Genomic DNA, 20,863 nt, shown 5'->3' with positions numbered 1-20,863 from the left:
TGGAAGATATAGATTCCTCAGAATGCAATTTGGAATAAATTCTGCAAGTGAAGTCTTTCAGCGTGCAATTGAGCAAATTTTTTCAGGTTATCCTTGTGCCATTACAGTAGATGATTTATTGGTTGGAGGCAATGGTGAAGCAGAGCATGACAGAAGCCTTAGGAAAGTTCTAAACAGAGCACGTGAAGTGGACTTGAAGCTCAATCCTCTGCAGTGCAAATTCATATTACTAGAAGTTACATGTTTAGGTCATTTATTTACTAGCACTGGCTAGCAACCAGACCCGTCCAAGCAAGCAGCCATTCTTGAGATGCCAACACCAGATAACATTCAAACTCTACAACGTTTTCTTGGTATGGTCAACTATTTAGGCAAGTTTATACCAGACTTCAGTGAGTTGACAGCGCCTTTGAGAAAGCTAACACACAAAAAATGTTACATGGTCTTGGTTGGAACAGCACCAGAAAGCATTTGAAAACCTTACGCAGAAAATTGCCACCCCACCTACATTAAGATACTATGATGTCAATAAACCAGTAACTCTTTCTTGTGATGCTTCAAAATTTAGTTTTAGTGCAGTTATTCTACAAGAGGACAGACCAGTAGCCTATGCATCTAGAACTCTTACCCAAACTTTAATGCAATATGCTCAAATTGAGAAATAACTTTTGGCAATAGTATTTGCATGTTCAAAGTTTCATAATTATATTTATGGTTGAGCTATTCAGATTGAAAGTGATCAATCTCTCATCACTATTTTAAAGAAGCCCATGCATTCAGCCCCAGCGAGATTACAAAGTATGATGCTCAGACTGCGCAAAAAGTACAACTTCAAAATAGTCTATACAAAAGGCAAACTTCTTTATCTGGCTGATACCTTACCCAGATCGCCCAGAAATACAATAGAGCTGCTTAATGCAGAGAATTTTGACTTTGATGTCAAGGAAGTGCGCAATTTTTCTATCACAAGACTTGATGAGAGATCATACAAAGACTGATCCAGTTTTGCAAAAGTTCAACCACTTCATTAATGCTGGATGGCCGTCGAAGCAATCTAGTGTACTGCATGAAGTGCAAACATATTTTTCTTACAGAGATGAGATTTGATGGAAGATGGCATTATTTTCAAAGGTCCTAAAATTGCTGTTCCTGTTTCCTTACAATATAAATACATCCAGATTTTTGCATCGTGGTCACCCAAGTTCCGAATCTACCAAAAGAAGGGTGAGAGGACTAGTATTTTGCTCTTCTCTAGCAAAAGATATTGATAAAGTACTTTCTTCTTGTTCAGTATACAACAGTACTAAAAAAGAACCACTTCAGCTGAGTCAAGTTCCTGAACTGCCTTGGTCAACAGAAACCACTGACATATTTGAGTGGAACAATCAGCATTACTTCATGTTGGTAGACTCTTATTCAAACTGGTTTGAGATCAATTTACTACCTAACCTAACGTCCACTGCTGTTATCACCAAGTTGAAACATCATTTTTCAGTCCATGGGAGTCCACAGAAGCTCATCTCTGACAATGGTACCCAATTTACCAGTCAGTTGTTTTAGAAATTTGCAAAACAGTGGGACTTTGTACATGTTACTAGTAGTCCAGAATACCCACAGTCAAATGGACTAGCTGAACATGCATTACAGAGTGAAAAACAATTATTAGAGAAGTCAAAGTGTGATGATACTGATGTCTTTTTAAATTTACTCAATCTCAGAAATATATCCTGTGACGATATACTTGGCTCATCTGCTCAGAGACTTCTATCTAGGCAAACCAGAACAACATTGCCTATCGGTTCCAGTTTGGTGAGACCTAAAGCTAAGAACAACAAAACCATCAGAGCCCAACTATTCAGAAAGTGTTTTTTCCAGAAGACCAGCTATGATAAATCGAGCAGATTTCTTCAACCATTGACAGTGAGGATAAAAATGGAGAAAGGTTTCAAACAGATTGGTCAAGTAACAGATATATGTGCCGAGCTGAGATCCTACTTTGTGGAATCCGAGGGAGTGGAGTACAGGAGAAATTACAGACATCTTCTTCCTAGATCAGAATCAATATCGTAGCATTACTCCTGTGAAACAGACTCTAGATCTCAGAGCCATCCAGACAATGTTCCAGTTGCAGAATGTGTCTTAACTACTACTTCCACTCTTGGAAAGATTCCTGATGTCCCCAAAGTTGAACATTCAGCAGAGACAGTCCTAGTTGCTAGACCTAGTTCTAATTTCTATGTCACACTATGTCTATGGTCATACTTCCAAACCTAGTCTAAAATACACAGCAACCTGGACATAAATTGTCTATATGTATTTAGTTCTGTATAACTGCATGGCAAAGAATTATTTTGTATCAACTGCATGTCAATTAATGTCGTTAATAATGCATGACTCATTTCTCAAACAGGAAGGATGTAGAATAGTGTGTGTTGTACCTTTAAGAAGAGTTTCTAAGGACAGCACGCGCATATAAATAGCAAGCATGTGCTAGCTTCAATGCCATTTTGAGACTGCAGCCAGCGGGTGAACATGTACGAGTGTGACAGTTTATTTATAAGATTATCTAAGTTAAAGTTATTAAGCCTCAATCCTGATGTGTTTGTACATAATAAAGCTGCTTGAACAGAACCCACAGATGTTATTTGCTTTATCCTGACCAGACGAGCGACAGTCAACATTACCATATGTATTAATATTAATTGCACTCACCATAATTAGATACCCTTTTAAAAGCCTTATGGTAACTAGTGGCAGTGAATCTACCTTATAGTCTGAGCTAAGTTGGTAGAGCGGGTAATCTGCACCAGCCTTTCCCAGGTGTGTGCGTGTGAAAATTAAATCTCAAAGAGTGTGCGTGTCAGACACTTGAAGCAGGGACACAAAAGACTGGTTTCACAGAGAGGGTGCTGAATACAGATGTGCCAGTGGACAGCCTTACTGGGAACCTGGGGAGAGACAGATATAGAGAAATCCAGACCCTGGGCTGACTGTGTTCCCTGTGGGCTCTTAAGGGAAATTATGCTTGATGCAGAGAGGTCTGCAACTGGAACATTGTCTGGATGGCTCTGAGATCTAGAGTCTGTATCACAGGAGTAATGCTGCGATATTGATTCTGATCCAGGAAGAAGATGTCTGTAATTTCTCCTGTACTCCACACCCTCGGATTCCACAAAGTAGGATCTTAGTATATCCATGTGTATTCCACGTGAACGTCCCTCTCCAGTGGCAGTGGTGAGGATTCAGGCTCCTTGATTACTGGCCCAGAGCAGGGACGTCAGAACATATATACAAAACAGATGTGCAAGATCAACTGCAAAAAGTTACCAACATTTTTACAGAGGATTCTTACACTTGACAGTAGTTCTCACTACTTAATTTCTACATGAATGGAATGGAGTCTAACAAGACAGACTAGAGCACTGTATTCTCATCAGCTGCCCCACCCTCTCAGTGCTTATAAGCAAGAAGTAGCTTTCTGAGAAAGCAAGATCACATATTAGCATGTCTGCCCTAAAATTTGTTTGTTTGTTTGTGTCTTTCGGCTTTTCCCGGTTAGGGGTCGCCACAGAGGAACTCCGGTCCGCTAATGATTGGCAGTTGATTTTTATGTACTGGCTTTCCAGGCCTGACACACAACCTTCAACGAAGGTACGCCCATTCACGCATGTCTCCACGCAGAAGACGCTCTAGCTGAGAATCGAACCGGACAGCGTCTTACTGTGAGGCGACAACACTACCGCAGCACTGAAAATAATAAATAATATTCAAGGTTAGAAAGAGGAAAAAAATAAAATTAGTGATAAGTAGTTGCGCTACCTAGAACTTCAAGGCAATGACAAAAATACATATTTTTTCAACATCTACTCTCAGTAGTCATTTGAAGACTTGTATACATAATCTCATAAACAAACTACACCACAACTCCTGCAACCTCAAACACTCCACAGCACAGTATTCCTAACATGCATAATGCTCTACCAGACCCATACTCTTATTCCTCAAAAGCACAACAATACATTCTCCTAGTGGTCTATTCCAACCCTCTCCTCCACCACCACAAAGTTGGCATCATGTGCTCTGCAAATATCATAAAAGCGTCTTCCTGCTTTTTCAGCTGCCAAATACATTCCTATTAAGCAGAAGCACTATAACAACTTGGGCATACCTAGTATCCAAGTCACAAAAATTATGGTTTCTACACCTTCGCTTCAATCACCTCAGCAGGAATTTTGTCCACTTCAACAGTAATCTAAAATGGCAAGCAACTGGCACAGCCCTGCTCAAGTTACAACAGCTAACTGTCAAGTACGGTACAAAAAGGAATATTATTTAAGGTCCAATCATTAGACAAAGGTTTTGAGCATAAAGGAGACAAACTGTCATTTATCAGGGCCTTACCTCTAATCCAAAATACTCACTTTGAAATATTAACTTCAAATACTCCATCCTCGCCACAGAAATGATTTGCAATTTCTTTAAAGTCCTTTGTTTACCAGGAACATCCCACTTTCAGCAGAGGCCCAGGGAGAAAAGTTTACCGAGATAGACAGAAAATGTACCTTTCTGCTCAAACCTATTGTCTAAGTTAGCCAATATTGATGAGGGTCAAAGAATAATGCAATACTTACCAGCTTATGAGAAGGAAATATATCATACATTATCCGACAGTATTCCATTGTAGCCTCCACAGCACATGTCCACAGTGATTTAGAAATGGGTGCCAATGGTATAACACCCTGAGTTCGATTCTTAGTTACCATATCAAATTCCACTTGCTGTCTGCAATATTCTGCCATATAAGGACAGTGATCCACAACAAAAACCGTCTTATGAGACTCTGAAAAAACCTTCATATTTCAAGAAGTTCTAAGAGATTAAAAGAAAAAAAGCCTTAATTAGCAACGTGAACATTCACAAATGTGTAAACAGTACAATCACAAAGCACCACTGATCAAGGAACAGTTAATTCTGAAATACTACAGTGAAGTTAATTCAAGAGTATGCAATACCTCCTAAATATTAAAAAGTTAAGATTGCAACATGCAGACCCCTTGGAAAGTTCTAAATTCAGTGAGGCTGTACATTCTGCAATTATGTTTTTTCACTAAAAAGGTCTCACTTTTTCAAAGGAATGGATTATACAGTCAAAAGAAGTAAAATGACACAAACTTCATCTATCATCTCACTTCTAAAACAATGATTGCTGACAACTCTATACTGTTAGAGTTGTCTTAGGCCTCATATCTGTAAATTGGTATCATCTTCATATTACATGCTTTGTACAACAGGTGAACAGATGCCCCAAAAGGCTCCATACTTACTCCCACCCAATGGTCCACCATTAACTTCTCAGTAAGTAAAGTACTTCCCTAACTTAGACAGCATCATCAGTTCTCATTATAAAGCTATGACTCTTCTCTCACCTCTGCTGTATCACTGTTCTATCTTTGTCCTCTAGTCTATCCATGAAAACGTTTCCAACAGCACATATATGCTCCATCTCATAGTTTACCCCAGAATGTATATGTTCAACACTTCCAGCCTCTCCATGTCCCACACCTCAGCATCATCCTGACAGTTTTATTAAGTCATATTCGACATCCTCCGAAAGCTTGATGTTGTTTCTTCTACAAGATATTTAGGACCTACAAACTTAAAACAGTAACATCTACATTCCTTGCCTCTACCATTACCCTGCAACTAAATTTATGGGTGATAACTCCTGCAGCCACCACCACCCCGCCCCAAAAGTTCGCAAACCACTCACATTACTCTTTCTGTTACTATGGGATCTTCCCAATGACCCACTCTCAACCAAAGCCCATAATCTCTGCATTTCCTTTTTACATTAGATCCTAAAGTTCGGCTATCTGTCTGCATTGTTAACTACACTAGGTTCCACCAGTCTCTGACAAATTAAAGAATTCTAAAGTCTTCAGCAAACAGTGTCTTCCAACTATTTATTCCTCTACCCATACTAAACAAGACCTGCCTCCACTATCAAAACCTTGCAACGCTCCTTTTACACTAGACAACTCTCCCCTTACATACTACTCCTATGTTCTTGTACACCAATGATTATTTTTTTCCACCATTTTATTCTGAATCCCATCTCCATGCCACTTATCTTCTCATTCATCTTTCCGCGTGATAGTATATGCCAAAATTCACAATAACGAAGTGCATCAATTGGAATAACCTTGTCAGTTTCAGCTGTGATCCTGTCAAAGAGCTGTAAGCTTGTCAGAAGACCTGTCTTTTATCAAAATGCCTACACTTTAACAATGGAAATTTCAACAGTGTGCTTCACTTCAAAAATTGTATTTTTCCTTTGAATTTGGTATATAAAGAGGAAAATGCAAATATCTTTTTTTTTTTTTTTTTTTACCCCTATAAAAAGCAGGTATCTGTCTTTGCTTCTGAATAACAGCAACCTTGGAAATGATTACATAGGTTCATAGGTTCATAGGTTTATAGGTTCATACTAGGCTATCTGCCCAAGGGCATTTATAAGCCTAGCCCATAGTTATGTGGCTTTCACCACCCCTTTAGTTTGAATAAAAACTATGCCTATCATTTTTCTGTGCCTCTGTCAAGCAGTGACACTGAAGTAATCCCTGGGGTATATCTGCGATCTCCCATCCATTGGTCAAGATTCCTCTTGAACAAGGCCAGCGAGGTGCTCTGCCTCACATGTACCGGGATTTTGTTCCACAGCATAGGGAGTCTCTGGGTGATGAATCTGTCCCTCCAGCACGTTCTATTTATAACCGTGTCAAGGTTTAAGTCTCCGCCCTTGTGGTTCTGAGGGATCTAGATTTTTGAGGTGAAGCATATTCATCAAATCTGGGTTTGACATGGCCTTATATGTCAGGCACAGGTCACCTCTGAGCAAGCGGTATGAGACTGAATAGAGCTGGAGTTCTTTCAGTCGGGCAGCATAAGACATATTTTTGAGACCCTTTATCCTTTTGGTGAGGAACTTTTGGGGCCTTTCAAGCTGCATCAGGTGTCTGGTCAGATACATTCCGAACGGGGCATTGTACTCAATCATAGGTCTAATGAGTGATGAGTACAGGGGGACGATGACCTCCCTTGATCTAGATGTGAATCCCTTCATGATCAGGTGGGCGATATAGAAGGTTTTCCTAACTACTTTAGCAACATGAGTGTCAAACGAAAGGCTACTGTCAACTTGGGTCCCCAGGTCCCTGATGATTTTTTCTGTGCTCAGTGGATTGCCATCTATATGGTAGCTAGGGGTAACCTTGTTTTTCCCGAAGGGTATGACTATGCATTTTTTGGCGTTTAACTTCAGGCCATGGCTCTGGCACCAGTTATCCGTTTCTGTGAGGCCCTTCTGGAGGATATCTGTGTCAGATGTGTTTTCGACTATGGCGCCCAGTTTGCAGTCATCTGCAAACTTTGTCAGCCATAACCCTCCTGTGTTTGCTTGTACTTCAGAAAAGTAGATGCCGAACAAGAGTGAACCCAGGACTGAGCCCTGTGGGACACCACTTGTGACAGGCTTTGAGTCTGACATGGCTCCAGCAACTCTGACCCTGTGGGTTCTGCCGCTTAGCCAGTTTGCAACCCATCTTGTGATGTATGGGTTTACATTCAAGCTGATGAGTTTTTCGATGATACCTGAGTGGGGTATTGTGTCGAAGGCCTTTGCCAGGTCGAGGTAGGCTGTATGGACTGCCTTTCCCTCATCAATGGCCTTGGTGACTGTCTCGAAAAAGTCAACCAAGTTTAAGAGGCAGGATCTGCATTTGACAAAGCCAAACTGGGTTGGATCCAAAGTCTGCAAGTTCCCTATGTCTTTATTTATGAGTTCCATTATGATCCTCTCCATGGCTTTGCAGATAAGGCTTGTCAAGCTAATAGGGCGGTAATTTCCAGGGTCTGTGGAGGCACCGCCCTTATGAAGTGGGACCACAGTCGCCGTGCGCCACTCCTTGGGTACGTATCCTGAGGTGAGGCTAAGATTAAACAGCTGTCCTAACTGTGGGTTTAATTCCTCGTTGAGTTCATGAAGCACACAGCCGGGGACACCATCCGGTCCCATGGATGCTGTGTTTTTTGCCTTAGTGAGGGCAGTTCTCACCTGGGCGTTGGAGATGTTTGGGGGGGTACAATCCTCTGGAATAGATATCTCTCCTTTTGGGGGGGAGGGGGGGAGAAGTTTGCACTCAACCTGTCAGCCAGTATGTTAGCAATGTGTGTAGGTTCAGTAATTTTCACATCATTTTGAACTAATTCTGAGCATATCTGGGAGTTTCCTCCTAGGTTTCTAACATAGCTAAAGAAGGCCTTATGATTGTCTTTAGAGTCCTTGGCGATTTTTCTCTCAAAATTTGCCTTGGATGATTTTATGAGAGCTCTTAGTTTTTTACTTATAATGATCAAAGGCGTCTTACCTTTCAAGGATTTTGCTCTATCTTGTAGTAGCTTCCTCCTTTTGTTGTAGAGCTTGTTTATGGCTGGGGTCCACCAGGCTGGACGCTTGCCTTTGGTACAGAGAGTCTTAGTTTTGTTTGGGATTGCCTGATCCATGCAGTCCTGTAGGTGCTGGTAGAAGGCATTTGTAAGTGATTCAGCGGTTTGAGTAATGTTTACCACTGGCTCAGGGGCCTTGAAGGAGACCACACTAGTTTTTAGAAGTGTGAAATCGGCTTTTGAGAAGTTTTTCACTGTGGTCTTTTTTGTTTCAGGTGGGGCGGGATGAGGACCTCCAGCGAGATTAGTTTATGATCTGATCTCACCAGTGAGGGGTATACTTCGGTGTTGAACATTTTGATCCCATGTTCGTGATGATGAGATCAAGTATGTTTTCACCTCTTGTGGGGATGGTGACTAGTTGTTCCATGGCATTTGAGTTTATGAACTCCAGGAATCTTTGGGTTAGAGTGTTCGGGCTTGAGTAGTGTTCCCAGTCTATATTAGGGTAGTTGAAGTCACCTAGTATGATGGTGTTTGGAGATACATTTATCCTCCAATGTTTTCAGGAAGGCCATGTGAGGTTCCTGAATTTGAGAGGGTGGCCTGTAACATGCTACAAATTGCAGAGCAGTCTTGCCTATGGTTAATTGCACCTGGATGGTCTCCGATGCATCGTGCGTTGCCACCAACCTTGAGGTGTGGGTGTCCTTTATGAATATGGACACCCTCCTTTCTTGGTGTTGTCCGGATTTTGGGGCCGGAACGCATGATATGAGGTGAAACCTGTTAGTGCTGGGGTGCTCTCAGGAGCCTTGAACCAGGTTTCTGTCACAGCACAGACATCGATGTTCTCCATATTGAGAAGGGCCTCGAGTGTGTGCATCTTGAGATTGAGACTTCTGGCATTGAGCAGCATTACCCTTAGTTTTTTCCTTTTTGGTGTTCTAGGGTGGTAGGTTTAGAATTTGAGCCTTGCCTAAAAAGGCACTATGGGGGTGGCAAGAGCCTTTGCCAATATCCGGAAGCCCAGGGGTGACAGGTGCAAGCCGTCCCTTGCGAAGCAGCGTGGCTTGTCCAGCATGTCATCCCAGGCAGACAGACATTGGATCCCCTTTGAATGACACCAGAATTTAAGCCAATTATTAAAGCTGATCATCTTATCACTGTATTGTGGCATCATTCTAGGTGAAGGTAGGATACTGCTCAAGGTCAGGGTCATACCTGCCTGGGCTACATAATCAGAGAGCTCCTCGATGCCCCTTTATATGTAGTCCAAGGGGGTACATCTCAGGTCGTTGACACCAGCGTGGACAATGACTGAGTCGTACTTGTACCTGCTGTTGAGAGACCTGAGTGCTTGCGTTATGTGGCGGATTCTAGCGCCCGACAGGCAGCTTACTGTGACCTTCTCCTTACTCAGTCTGGTGAGCGGGACATAAAGTAACAAGAGGTGTGGGGGTACCTGGCTCCTGCACAAAACACAAATTTCACATAGATGTCAGTCTGTAAATGTTGAAACACTCTACAAAAGTATCACTCAAATGGCAAAACAATAACTACTTACTCCAGTATCCAAAAGCTGCCATTGTTTCCCTGTGGTTTCACATACTACAGCCAACTCAGATTAACTTGTTGAAAATTCCACACATTAAAGGCCAGATTTTTCAATCATCACTGAATACTCCAAAAGGATAGCTAGACCAGGGAAACTTGATACCATACCTAACAGAACCTTTTCTGTAAAGTACAACTTCTTCACACTCCTCAACAAATCTCAGCAGACACCCCAAAAGGCTCCATACTCACTGCCACCTTCTTCAGTAGCTTCGTTAACACCCCACCATACAAACCGAAAACTTCATTATCGTGTACACCAATAACAACGTCAACTCTAACCATTCTGAATTGCAAAATACCCTCCATAATCTACAAACTTTCATTCACTATGAACCATAAAAAAATCAGGTTTTGGGGCTCAACAATTGCCCCCACCGACAGCACCCCTTATCTTCAATATATACCCAAACTGAGCACATCTTCTCATTCCAATATCTAGGGCTAACTCTTGACCTGTGCATTAACTTGTCGTAGCATGATAACAGTATAAAAGCAAGAAATCAATTACACCCATGTCTATGCTACTCTTTCCCAAACATGAACAGCACTGTGACACCATCTGTCATGCCAGCTGGCTCCTATCAAAGGAAAACCTGACCTTTTGCTGTTTAGTCTAATACACAAACCCTGTTTAGGGAATCCAACCCCTCCCTATCAGAGAAACTTCTTACTAGTTAAAGTCTTGATCCAACAATGCCTAGATACTTAGCAAGCCTAGAACCTATCGCTCGAACACAGAGCATGCCTTCTTCATAGTAGCACCCAAGCCAATGGACTTTTTCTCCTTAAAGAACTTCATCAAATCATAATCTCCACCACCTTCACAACTGAATTACTTGCTTACCTACAAAAAAGGAACATCATACAAATGTTTTCCCCACCCTTTCATAACAGACCTAAAATTCACAGCCTTCCTTTTGCCCCAACTATGTAGCCAGCTTCACTGCTCACTCTCTCTACATAAAAATATTCACGTCATGAACTATATCCATTTATATATTTTTCTCATTTTCTTACTCTTATTCCCACAATATTCTCCCTCTACCCACCTTTAATGTCCATTTTACTTTCTACCTCTTTTATCTTCTTTTTTAAAACTATTTTCAACATCCCAACAGTATACCCTCTACCTCTTTTATCTTCTTTTTTTAAACTATTTACAACATCACAACAGCATACACTTCTCTGATCTGCAAAAGGTTTTACAATTAATTTGCAGCAAATCTGCTATGCCATTAATGCTATTTTATACTCAACACATTATTCCTTATTATTTGTAGTCCCATGTACTACTTTATATTAATTATATTACTGAGTTTCACCATGTTTAACTGCAACGACCTTGCTGAACTGCATGTGTTTCATTATGCTACAGCTACTCTTAATTTTAGCTGGAATTCCTGGGCTGTGGCTGAAATGAGTCTGTTGTGGACCAGCCCACTAGTGCAAGCAACTAACAAATAAATTCCTTTTGATTAAAATGAACCAGTGAGTCTGAACAGCAGCGACAATTTATGGAAAGAACCACAAACTTCTTCTAAGAAAGCAGCTGTTTCCAGTGTCAGTAGTTTGTTTAGCTGCAGGGAGGATGATGTACGGAGTGGCATGCAGACCCTTTAGAATCAAGACAGACTTAATCAGTAGGTTTCAGCAAAAGTGCTCAATAGAATGCATACAAAACCCTGAGCTTCTCTGCTAACCCACACAAAACAAACATTCTCAAATAAGCAGCAGCAGCAGAACAACAACACAAGACAATTGCTCACTTTTGACTGCACTTTCTATATGCATCCACCAAGTAGTTTGTTCCATTGAGGAGACCTCTGCGACAGTGTAGCTCAACAGAACTTTACTTAGCGACTGTAACTTGCATCCTTCCTGTTGCATTGTTTCCAGCCCAGTATTACAGCACTTCTAACAGGCCAGCAAAATGCTTTACCATGTACGAGATGCCCATGCCAGCTGCAACAGTTAATCAGAACCTGTTTCGGTTCTTAGTGTTAGTTTAGTACTAGTTTGGGACCCCTCTATACATTAAGCACACTATTATCTCCCTGTTTCTTAACGTTTATTTGTTTTCCGGGGTATTCATAAAGTAGCAAAAACCATTCTAACATCTAAGCCAACACTTGATGGAGAAAGGAGATTTTGTCAATAGGGATGACTGCAATTAGGGATACAGACAATAGGCAAGAGGGAGCTGAAACTTACTGGAGAAAACTGGCAAAGGAACCAAGGTATTGGGAGCAAATAATGAGAGGGAAAAGTAATAGAATGGGAAGAAGCCAAGAATTTATTTGGAATGCAGGCTACAGACTGCCTTCACTATCACGGATTGATGTCAGAGTATAGGGAGAGAAAGAAATATGGGGATCCTAAGTGAAAGACCAGCACTGGTAAGAGTTTTTAGTAGAGTCTAGAACAGAAGCTGCTGTTAAAAAAGGGATAATTAGTACGGCATAAAAAATATTACATAATAACTGTGACAAAAGGAGGTACTGCCAGCACAGTTAGCTGGAATTTTGTATATAATTACATGTCATTTGTGAATACTGACATGATTTATATAAAATGCTTGTGTTACAAATGTATTAGAACTGTATGTCAAGTGTTTATCAAACTTATCTGTACACACTTTTGTGTTAAAAAGGTATTTGTAAAGTGCTTGTGCTTGAAATGCATCAACAGTGTGCTCTACTAGAGAGAACAGAAATGCATATGCACTATTGTAACTGCTTAAATGTATATGTTTTAACAGTGGAAACTGGAATAAAGGAGGTTAACCTCAGTACAGCAAATATTAGGAAAATATCTGAAATTAAATTATTGTATAGGCTAGGCCATAAAGACGCTAGCTCACAGGTTTCAATGCAGCCAGAAACACAAAGTTTGTACCATGAAGCTTTCTGTATTGTCTTTGGGGTGAACTAATTGCTACTCTGGTAGCATGAAGGAATGCAAATGTTTTGTGATTTCCAGCACCTGCCAAAGATCTAAGCAAATGCCCTTGTCTGTGTATTGTTACAGACAGATGCTAAATACTGCCAGCAATGGGGGTTTGCATGAGAACTAGAAGTCAGATGACCAGAAATTATGCCATTCTGCAAGCTATTCCAGCAGTAATATTTTAGATATTATTTTATTATTATAGTGAGACAGATCATTTTGCATTCTGTCCTGGACCTAACAACAAAAAGAACCATTCACCACATCATCTGCCTTGCTCTATTAGTAAGGTTACTAGGGAACAGTATAATTCTCTTAGAATCAGTTAGGAATATAGTGAAGCTTAGTTTAGATATTATTTTCTTTATTTATTTGAGACTGTCCTTCAGTCTTGTTTTAAATATTTCCTGTGATTTTGAACTCTGATGTCACTGTAAATATGTATTTAGTATTTTCTCATTCTTTTATTATTATTAAATATATTTCAGCCTTTCATTATGGTTGATCTTTGTAGAAATATTTAAGTTTTGAGAGTACTTGCATATTTATTTGGTGACACTGTGTGGGCCACTCCTAGCAGCCTTGCTCTTGGTCAAACAACTGTTTGTATTAGTAAGATTGGACAACCTTTGTTAAAGGCCTGAAAGTAGCTGGCAGAACGGTTCCACTGGCAGTGGTAACTTCCTTATAATCTGGGCAAAATGGGGGCATAGCTACTAAACCTGTGCCAGCCTTTCCCAGGTGTGTGTGTGTGTGTGTGTGTGTGTGTGTGTGTGTGTGTGTGTGTGTGTGTCAGCTACTTGGGCAGAGACACAAAGCACTGGTTGGACAGACTTGTTGGAGGACTTGGCTTGGAACCCTGGCTAAAGACTCAACTCTTTAGCTGTGCCAGTGAGGAGTCTTACTGTTGATCTGGAGAAAGAGGAACCAGCCCTGGCCTGACTGTGGTTTATGTGTACTCTTAAGGGAAAATGCACTTGATACAGAGAGCTGCATCTGGAAATACTGTGTGTGTACTTGTTATCCTCCCAGTGAACGTCCCCCCCACAGGTGTGAGTAGTGAGGACTGAGGCTCCTTGATTACTGGCCCAGAGGTGGGATATCCACATCACATATTGGTTGGCGGTGGTAGGTCGTCACATCTGTAAGAAAGGGATAATTAGTAGAGCATAAAAAATATTGCATGATAACTACAAGAATCAATCAGAGGAGGTTAGAAAGATTGGGAAGAGAGGCTGGATAAGCAATTCACAAAAAATGGGAGAATATATGTATCTTTCCCAAATATGCAACAAAGTCTAGAAGATTTAGAATCTTCGCTTGGAAGCCTTTACATAAGTAATTTTATACTCCAAGTAGACTCCAAAGATTTTTCTCCTTTGGAGAATAGCAAATGTTGGAGAAGAAAGAGGTAACTGGGAACATATTTTGGGGATGTAATGAGTTGGCAGAGTTTAAAAATTCCCTGCAGACTACTCTATCAAAAATACTGGGTGAGCAAATTGGTACAGTGGATATAAAAAGTGTACACACCCCTGTTAAAATGCCAGGTTTTTGTGATATAAAAAAATAAGACCACAATAAATAATTTCAAAACTTTTCCCACCTTTAATGTAACCTATAGCCTGTAAAATTCAATTGAAAAACAAATAAATCTGTTAGGGGAAAAAATATAAAAAAATAAAAAAAACGACAATAAGCTGGCTGCATACGTGTGCATACCCTTAAAGTAATACTTTGTTGAAGCATGTTTTGATTTAATTACAGCATTCGGTCTTCTTGGGTAGGAGTCTACCAGCATGGCACATCTTGACTTGGCAATATTTGCCCACTCTTCCTTACAAAAGTGATCTAAATCTGTCAGCTTGTGAGGGCATCTCTTGTGCACAGCCTTCTTCAAGTCACCACACAGATTTTCTATGGGATTTAGGTCAGGGCTCTGGCTGGGCCATTCCAAAACTTTAATTTTCTTCTGGTGAAGCCATTCTTTTGTTGATTTGAATGTATGCTTGGGTTCACTGTCATGTTGAAAGGTGAAATTCATCTTCATCTTCAGCTTTCTAGCAGACACCTGAAGGTTTGGGGCCAAAGGTGACTTATTTGGAATTGTTCAAAATTCCCTCCACCGTGACTAAAGCCCCAGTTCCAGCTAAAGAAAAGCAACCCCAAAGTATGATACTGCCACCACCATCCTTCACCGTGGGAATGGTGTTCTTTTGGTGATGCAAAGTGTTGTTTCTGCACCAAACATATCTTTTGGAACAGTGGCCAAAAGGTTCAACCTTGGTCTCATCAAACCATAACACATTTTTCCACATGCTTTTGGGAGACTAGATGTATTGTTTTGCAAATTTTAGCTGGGCCTGGATGCTTTTCTGTGTAAGAAAAGGCTTCCGTCTTGCAACCCTACCCCATAGTCCAGACATATGGAGAATACAGGAGATTGTTGTCACATGTAGTACACAACCAGTACTTGCCAAAAATTCCTGCAGCTCCTTCAGTGTTGCTGTGGGTCTCATGGCAGCCTCCCTGACCAGTTTTCATTTTGTCTTTTCATCAATTTTGGAGGGACGTCCAGTTCGTTGCAACATCACTGTTGTCCCACATTTTCTCCACTTTTTGATCACTGTCTTTACTGCGTTCCATAGTACATCCAATGCTGTGGAAATTTTTTTGTACCTTTCTCCTGACTGATACCTTTCAACAATGAGATCCCTTTGATGCTTTGTAAGCTCTCTGCAAACCATGGATTTTGCTGTAGCAGGCAACTGAGTAAATAATGGGAAAATCCTGCTAGGACAGTTGAACTTTATTTGGGGTTAATCAGTCTCTCTAATTGATGGCAGGTGTGTACCCAAAAAGACCGAATGCTGCAATGAATTCAAAACGTGCTTCAACAAAGTATTAGTTTAAGGGTGTGCACACTTACACAACCAGCTTATTGTACGTTTTTTTATTTTTTATATTTTTTCCCTTAACAGATTTGTTTGTTTTTCAATTGAATTGTATAGGTTAGAGGTCACATTAAAGGTGGGACAAGTTTTTAAATGATTACTTGTGGTCTTGTTTTTATATCACAAAAACCTGGCAGTTTAATAGGGGCGTGTACACTTTTACATCCACTGTACATTTAAGGATTTTTTTTTTTGCTATGATACAGATTTGGAATTGCCTTAACATAGTAAGGCCTTGGCTTGTTGAGTCCAATTACGGTGGCTGCCAAAAAAGCAATTACTAGAAAATGGAAACCAAAGTCTAAACTAACTGTACTAGTACTGAATATAGTGAAAGAGAAAAAACAACTGGAAACAGGATCTTTAAAAAAAAGGGTAGGAGCAAATTATATAGAAAAAAATGGGAATTCTGGGAACAATACATGCAGAATAATGTTTTGGAGAGGAATGATGTTTAAAAGAAGACAGGATTTGAACAAGCTATTTAATGTTTGACTAACAATGACTAAAGTTTGCAACTAAAATATATCAATATGGTTTGTTTCCATTTATATAAATATATGATTACCCATGTCATAAGTGAAAATGTAATAAAGATGTTTCTTACTTCATACCCCCACCCCTACAAGTCATTCGCCATACAAACTATTAGGCATGACAATTGATTATAACTTGAAATTTGACTTACATGTGCAAAAGTTTATAAAAACATCACCAATAATTAGGGATCCTCTATAGAACAAGAAAATACTTACCGGATTCTTCCAGGAAACTCCTGGTCTCTACACTCCTAGTTCCCCACTTTACTATATGACTCCCCAGTACTGCTTAACCTTCAAGCGTCCATCCAAAATAAACTAAATCTTTGTTACAATAAAACAGCAAAATGTGCTACCAACTCAACAAGCAGAATCCATCACTGTTTAGCCCTAAAACAGCTTATCCAAGCAACTCACTCACACCCAAGTACTTAGTCCACAAATTAATATATAAACCAGAACAAAGGTAAGCCCTACTAGACTTTCTTACACTCCCACTAGACCACTTCGATCTGAAAACAAAGTGTTCCTCACTACCTACAAACCACACCTGTCAGCAGGAACCTCTCTCTACTCCAGCTATGTAACCCACTCCTGGAAATATATCCCCTTATTCCTTAAGCATACTAGCAACCTTTCCAGTTCCAAGACCAATCTAAACAAATATCTATTTGACATCTGGACCGGGACCTGAACACCTCTCAAAACAGATGCATGACCACTTACTTACTTTAATAATGCCTTTCACACTCTGAATCACTAACACTTTCACATCACAGCCGGTAGCAATGGTCTAACATCAAAAGCAGCTCTCACTTTAATGACATCATACCACTAATGCATGCTCTTCTACCTCTTCATCCTAGTAGTTGACACTTACTAGTTTCCTTCCATAACATTTTCACCCGTCTTATATTAATTAACTTTTTCTCCATGTCCTTAATTTTCCCTCCTGCACATTACTCCTCCTCCTCTCATTATAGTACTCTATTTTGGCATCAGAATAATTTACTATTTCTCATCTACATATATTACTAGAAATACAGTCAGTATTTCAAATAAATATACATCACTTTAATTAACATAGATTATCTATATCTGCAAGGTATCATGGTACTTACAGTACACATTGTATTCTTAATCATAATTTCTCAACAATATTCTGTAAATCTACTTTAATCTGCTGTAGGGGCTTTTACCCACTGTATTCAAGATACACCTCAATCTACTGTAAAGAATTTCATCTGTTGTGGAGCTTTTCTCCCCTTGAATGTATATATTACTTATTGGGTATTGTAAAATGTTTTAATCTGTGTTTAAGGAGCCTTTCTCCTCATCTCACTATAAAACATTTAATCAGTCAAGGTTTTTCTACCCTTGTATATAACTCATCAACTCACTGTAAACTATTTCATCTGTTGCAGGGTTTTCTTCCCTTGTATATAATGACCCGTCAACTGTTGTTTAAATGTTTTTAAATCTGTTGAGCAGCTTTTCTCCTGGACCTTCACTGAAAACAGGTGATTGGCATAGTCAGACTATCCTGGTTACCAAAGGACAAATAGATACATAAATAAAAATCCCAGTACACAGTGGGGCAATAGGACCAATTTATTTATTTATTTAATTTACATTTCTTGTTTATTTATTTATTTATTATTTGTTGAATGGGATAGTCTGACCGGATACATGTCCATTTTCAGCGGAGGCCCGGGGAGAAAAGCTCCAAATTTACAAACAGATAATCCTAGAATCTATCAGTCTGTTAGTCTGAACTTTCTGGCACATGAAAGCAATGGAAAAAGTCTTGAAGGAAAGGTTAATAACATTTCTGGACCACCACCAGCTCCAGGATATTGCATGGATACACAGACATGAGGACTTGTTAGTCCAATATGATACAGTTCTAGGATTACGTTACAGCAGAACATGGTAATGGCATTCCAGCAGCTGCAATCTAAATGGGTTTTAGTATGGTGTTCCACTTAGTTCTCCCGCACAAGACTAGTGAGTAAACTCAAGGATTACAGTTAGTAATATAATAGTTAGAAAGGTGACTGAAAGCAATCAGCAGTTAGTGGTAGTGGTGGTGGGGACAATAGCAGAATGGTGACTAGTGGTGGGTCTCAATGATCAGTACTGGGAACATATTCTTCAATATATTTGTCTCTGATACAAGAAAAGGATTCAAAAAGAGGATTAATCTGTCTGCATAAATGACAGAAAAAAGGCAGGAGCCACAGTGAGTAATGGATAAGGATACCCAGAAACTGTTATGCTGCATTAAGGCTGTTAGGACCAAAGCTAAGATTCAACATTAGCAAATGACAATGTGTTGTACCTGAGGCACAATAGCCTGGGAATGGAATTCAATTAGATTAACCAGAACAATGAGTAATTGTTAATCACAAAAGATTATGCATATCCTGTCATATCAAGCAACTTAATAACTTACAGAGAAATGGCAAATGTGGTCCAGCCTCAATGAGGTATATGTTCAAACTGAAACTTTTCCAAAGATGCAAATCAATTGACATGCAAATCACTGAAGCCAGTTTCTTAGCATTAAAACTACATAGCTTATACAGGATACCCTCACCCCCATTATATAAAATTAGCCTTATTGTTATATTGTTTAGCATTTTTATAAAACAGCAGCAAACTAAAAACATTCACAAACTCTTCAAATACATAAAATGTTCAGTCCTTTGAATGCTGGAATAATCCACTGTGGTTAATCTTAATTCAGTTTTATTCATTCTTCCATTCTCTCACAGCATCTCATTGAATTATCAGTGTCCCAACAATACAACTGCAACAACTGGTTTACCAAGTCCACAACTGATACAAGGCAGTGATGTGCATTATGATCTCCACTGTTCAACTATACTAGGACTTCAACTACGCTTATAAAGTATTACTCAAGAATAAGGAAGCAAACATGGCATATCCGCAAAAAACTATATCAAAACAATTTCCAACAGAGATGTTACTCCATGCACATAAACACAAACCTTCATTTTCAACAGTAGTTCATCCCCAAGTATCATAACTTGTGAATATGCAGAAACAGAGAGGGGGTGGAGTTTGAAGGTACTTCTGAAATGCTGATCATCAAGCCTCCCTTACGTGTTTGAAAAAAAAAACACATACAGCACATAATCTTGCAACATCCGCTCCCCTATTTATCAAGTTACTTCAGTTTTGCTTTAATTCCATATTCAAATGCCCTGAATACCCCCAGTGACTTGAAAAAATAAAACTGCACAAATAATTCTATTCAGAAAGCACGACCCCATGTGCAAAAACGGGAAAAAGCAGGTTGTATGTGTGTGGATGGGCATATACATTCACTGCCTAAAACCAGATGAGCACCATTCATCAAGTAAGTGAGAACTGCTTCAACTCACACTTGGTGCTACTCGATACTTATGACTTCCTCATTAGGTATAAAATTTAAACAAAAAGATGCATACAGGAGCACTACTTTAACACAGTTTTGTAACTGAACAATATATAGTATTACCAGTTCAGTGATGTGAAGATTACCGTTTACCTAGTGTCAGTAGCCAATAATAATTCTGAGAAATGCTAATAAATAATCGGATAAGGTACATGAAAAAAAATAAATAAACGTTAACTACACTAACAACTGAGCGACCATTAGGTACTTGAAATTTTGGGTCATGGCTAGATTCCCATGGTTGACGAGGCCCACTGTCGTCATAACTGACGTCATGGGGCGGGGAAAGGGGAAGTTGAAGAGGTCTTTGTTATTAGTTACCTACCAGGAAGGGAAAGTGGTAGTAGCAGCTTCTTATATCATTTGCTTTTTGGTATATAATACCTGCCCGTTTCAATAATTTGTATATAGATATATTTTAGTAATGCTGAGTTACACATCTTTGTTTTTTATTAACTGCCATACAGTTATACTTTAATAGTGACGAAATAAACGTCTGTATTTTAATACGGAGATTAGTTATATTTAATAGCAAATTTTTATAAATCGCGTTTGTTACATGTGCAAAGCACATACTAGACCATTCTTGCCATACCTCTCAACATAGCTTTCAAATAATCAGGAACAAATGGCAACAGGATCAGGGACAAATCCAGAAGCAATTAGGGACACTTTTAAAATATTAGCACTATTAACTCGAAACAATGACAGAATAAGAGAATGTGAATTAATATATATTTTTTGAACAAAAGAAGTCTAAAACTGAAATTACTATAATTATTTATCGAGTACAATTCAACACCTTTTCTCCAGCAGTCACCAGTTTTAAGAGGAGCAGACCTAAAATTTGAGACAAAATCAGGGACACTTATTTATTTATTTATTTTCAGTTTGAT

General features: G+C 39.5%; 1 protein-coding gene across 2 annotated transcripts in view; it reads right to left on the bottom strand.

Moving 5' to 3' along the window:
- Nucleotides 1-20,239, bottom strand: part of INTS13 (integrator complex subunit 13) — a 629,493-nt gene extending 609,254 nt beyond the window's left edge. The window contains exons 1-2 of one of the 2 annotated variants that reach the window (XM_044087655.1): nucleotides 20,031-20,239; nucleotides 4,632-4,869 (exon numbers count right to left, since the gene is read on the bottom strand). In XM_044087655.1, the coding sequence (XP_043943590.1) occupies nucleotides 4,632-4,856 (225 nt within the window). In that variant the 5' untranslated portion in view covers nucleotides 4,857-4,869; nucleotides 20,031-20,239. The remainder of the gene's footprint in view (nucleotides 1-4,631; nucleotides 4,870-20,030) is intronic. The other variant, XM_044087656.1, reaches the window with a different exon arrangement.
- Between the last annotated feature and the right edge of the window lie 624 nt (nucleotides 20,240-20,863).

Source organism: Protopterus annectens, chromosome 11.part0, assembly GCF_019279795.1.
Source record: "Protopterus annectens isolate FY-2018-M chromosome 11.part0, PAN1.0, whole genome shotgun sequence".
NCBI lineage: Eukaryota > Metazoa > Chordata > Ceratodontiformes > Protopteridae > Protopterus > Protopterus annectens.
Note: the sequence above shows the minus strand (reverse complement) of the source record. Positions and strands in the feature narration are given on the sequence as shown.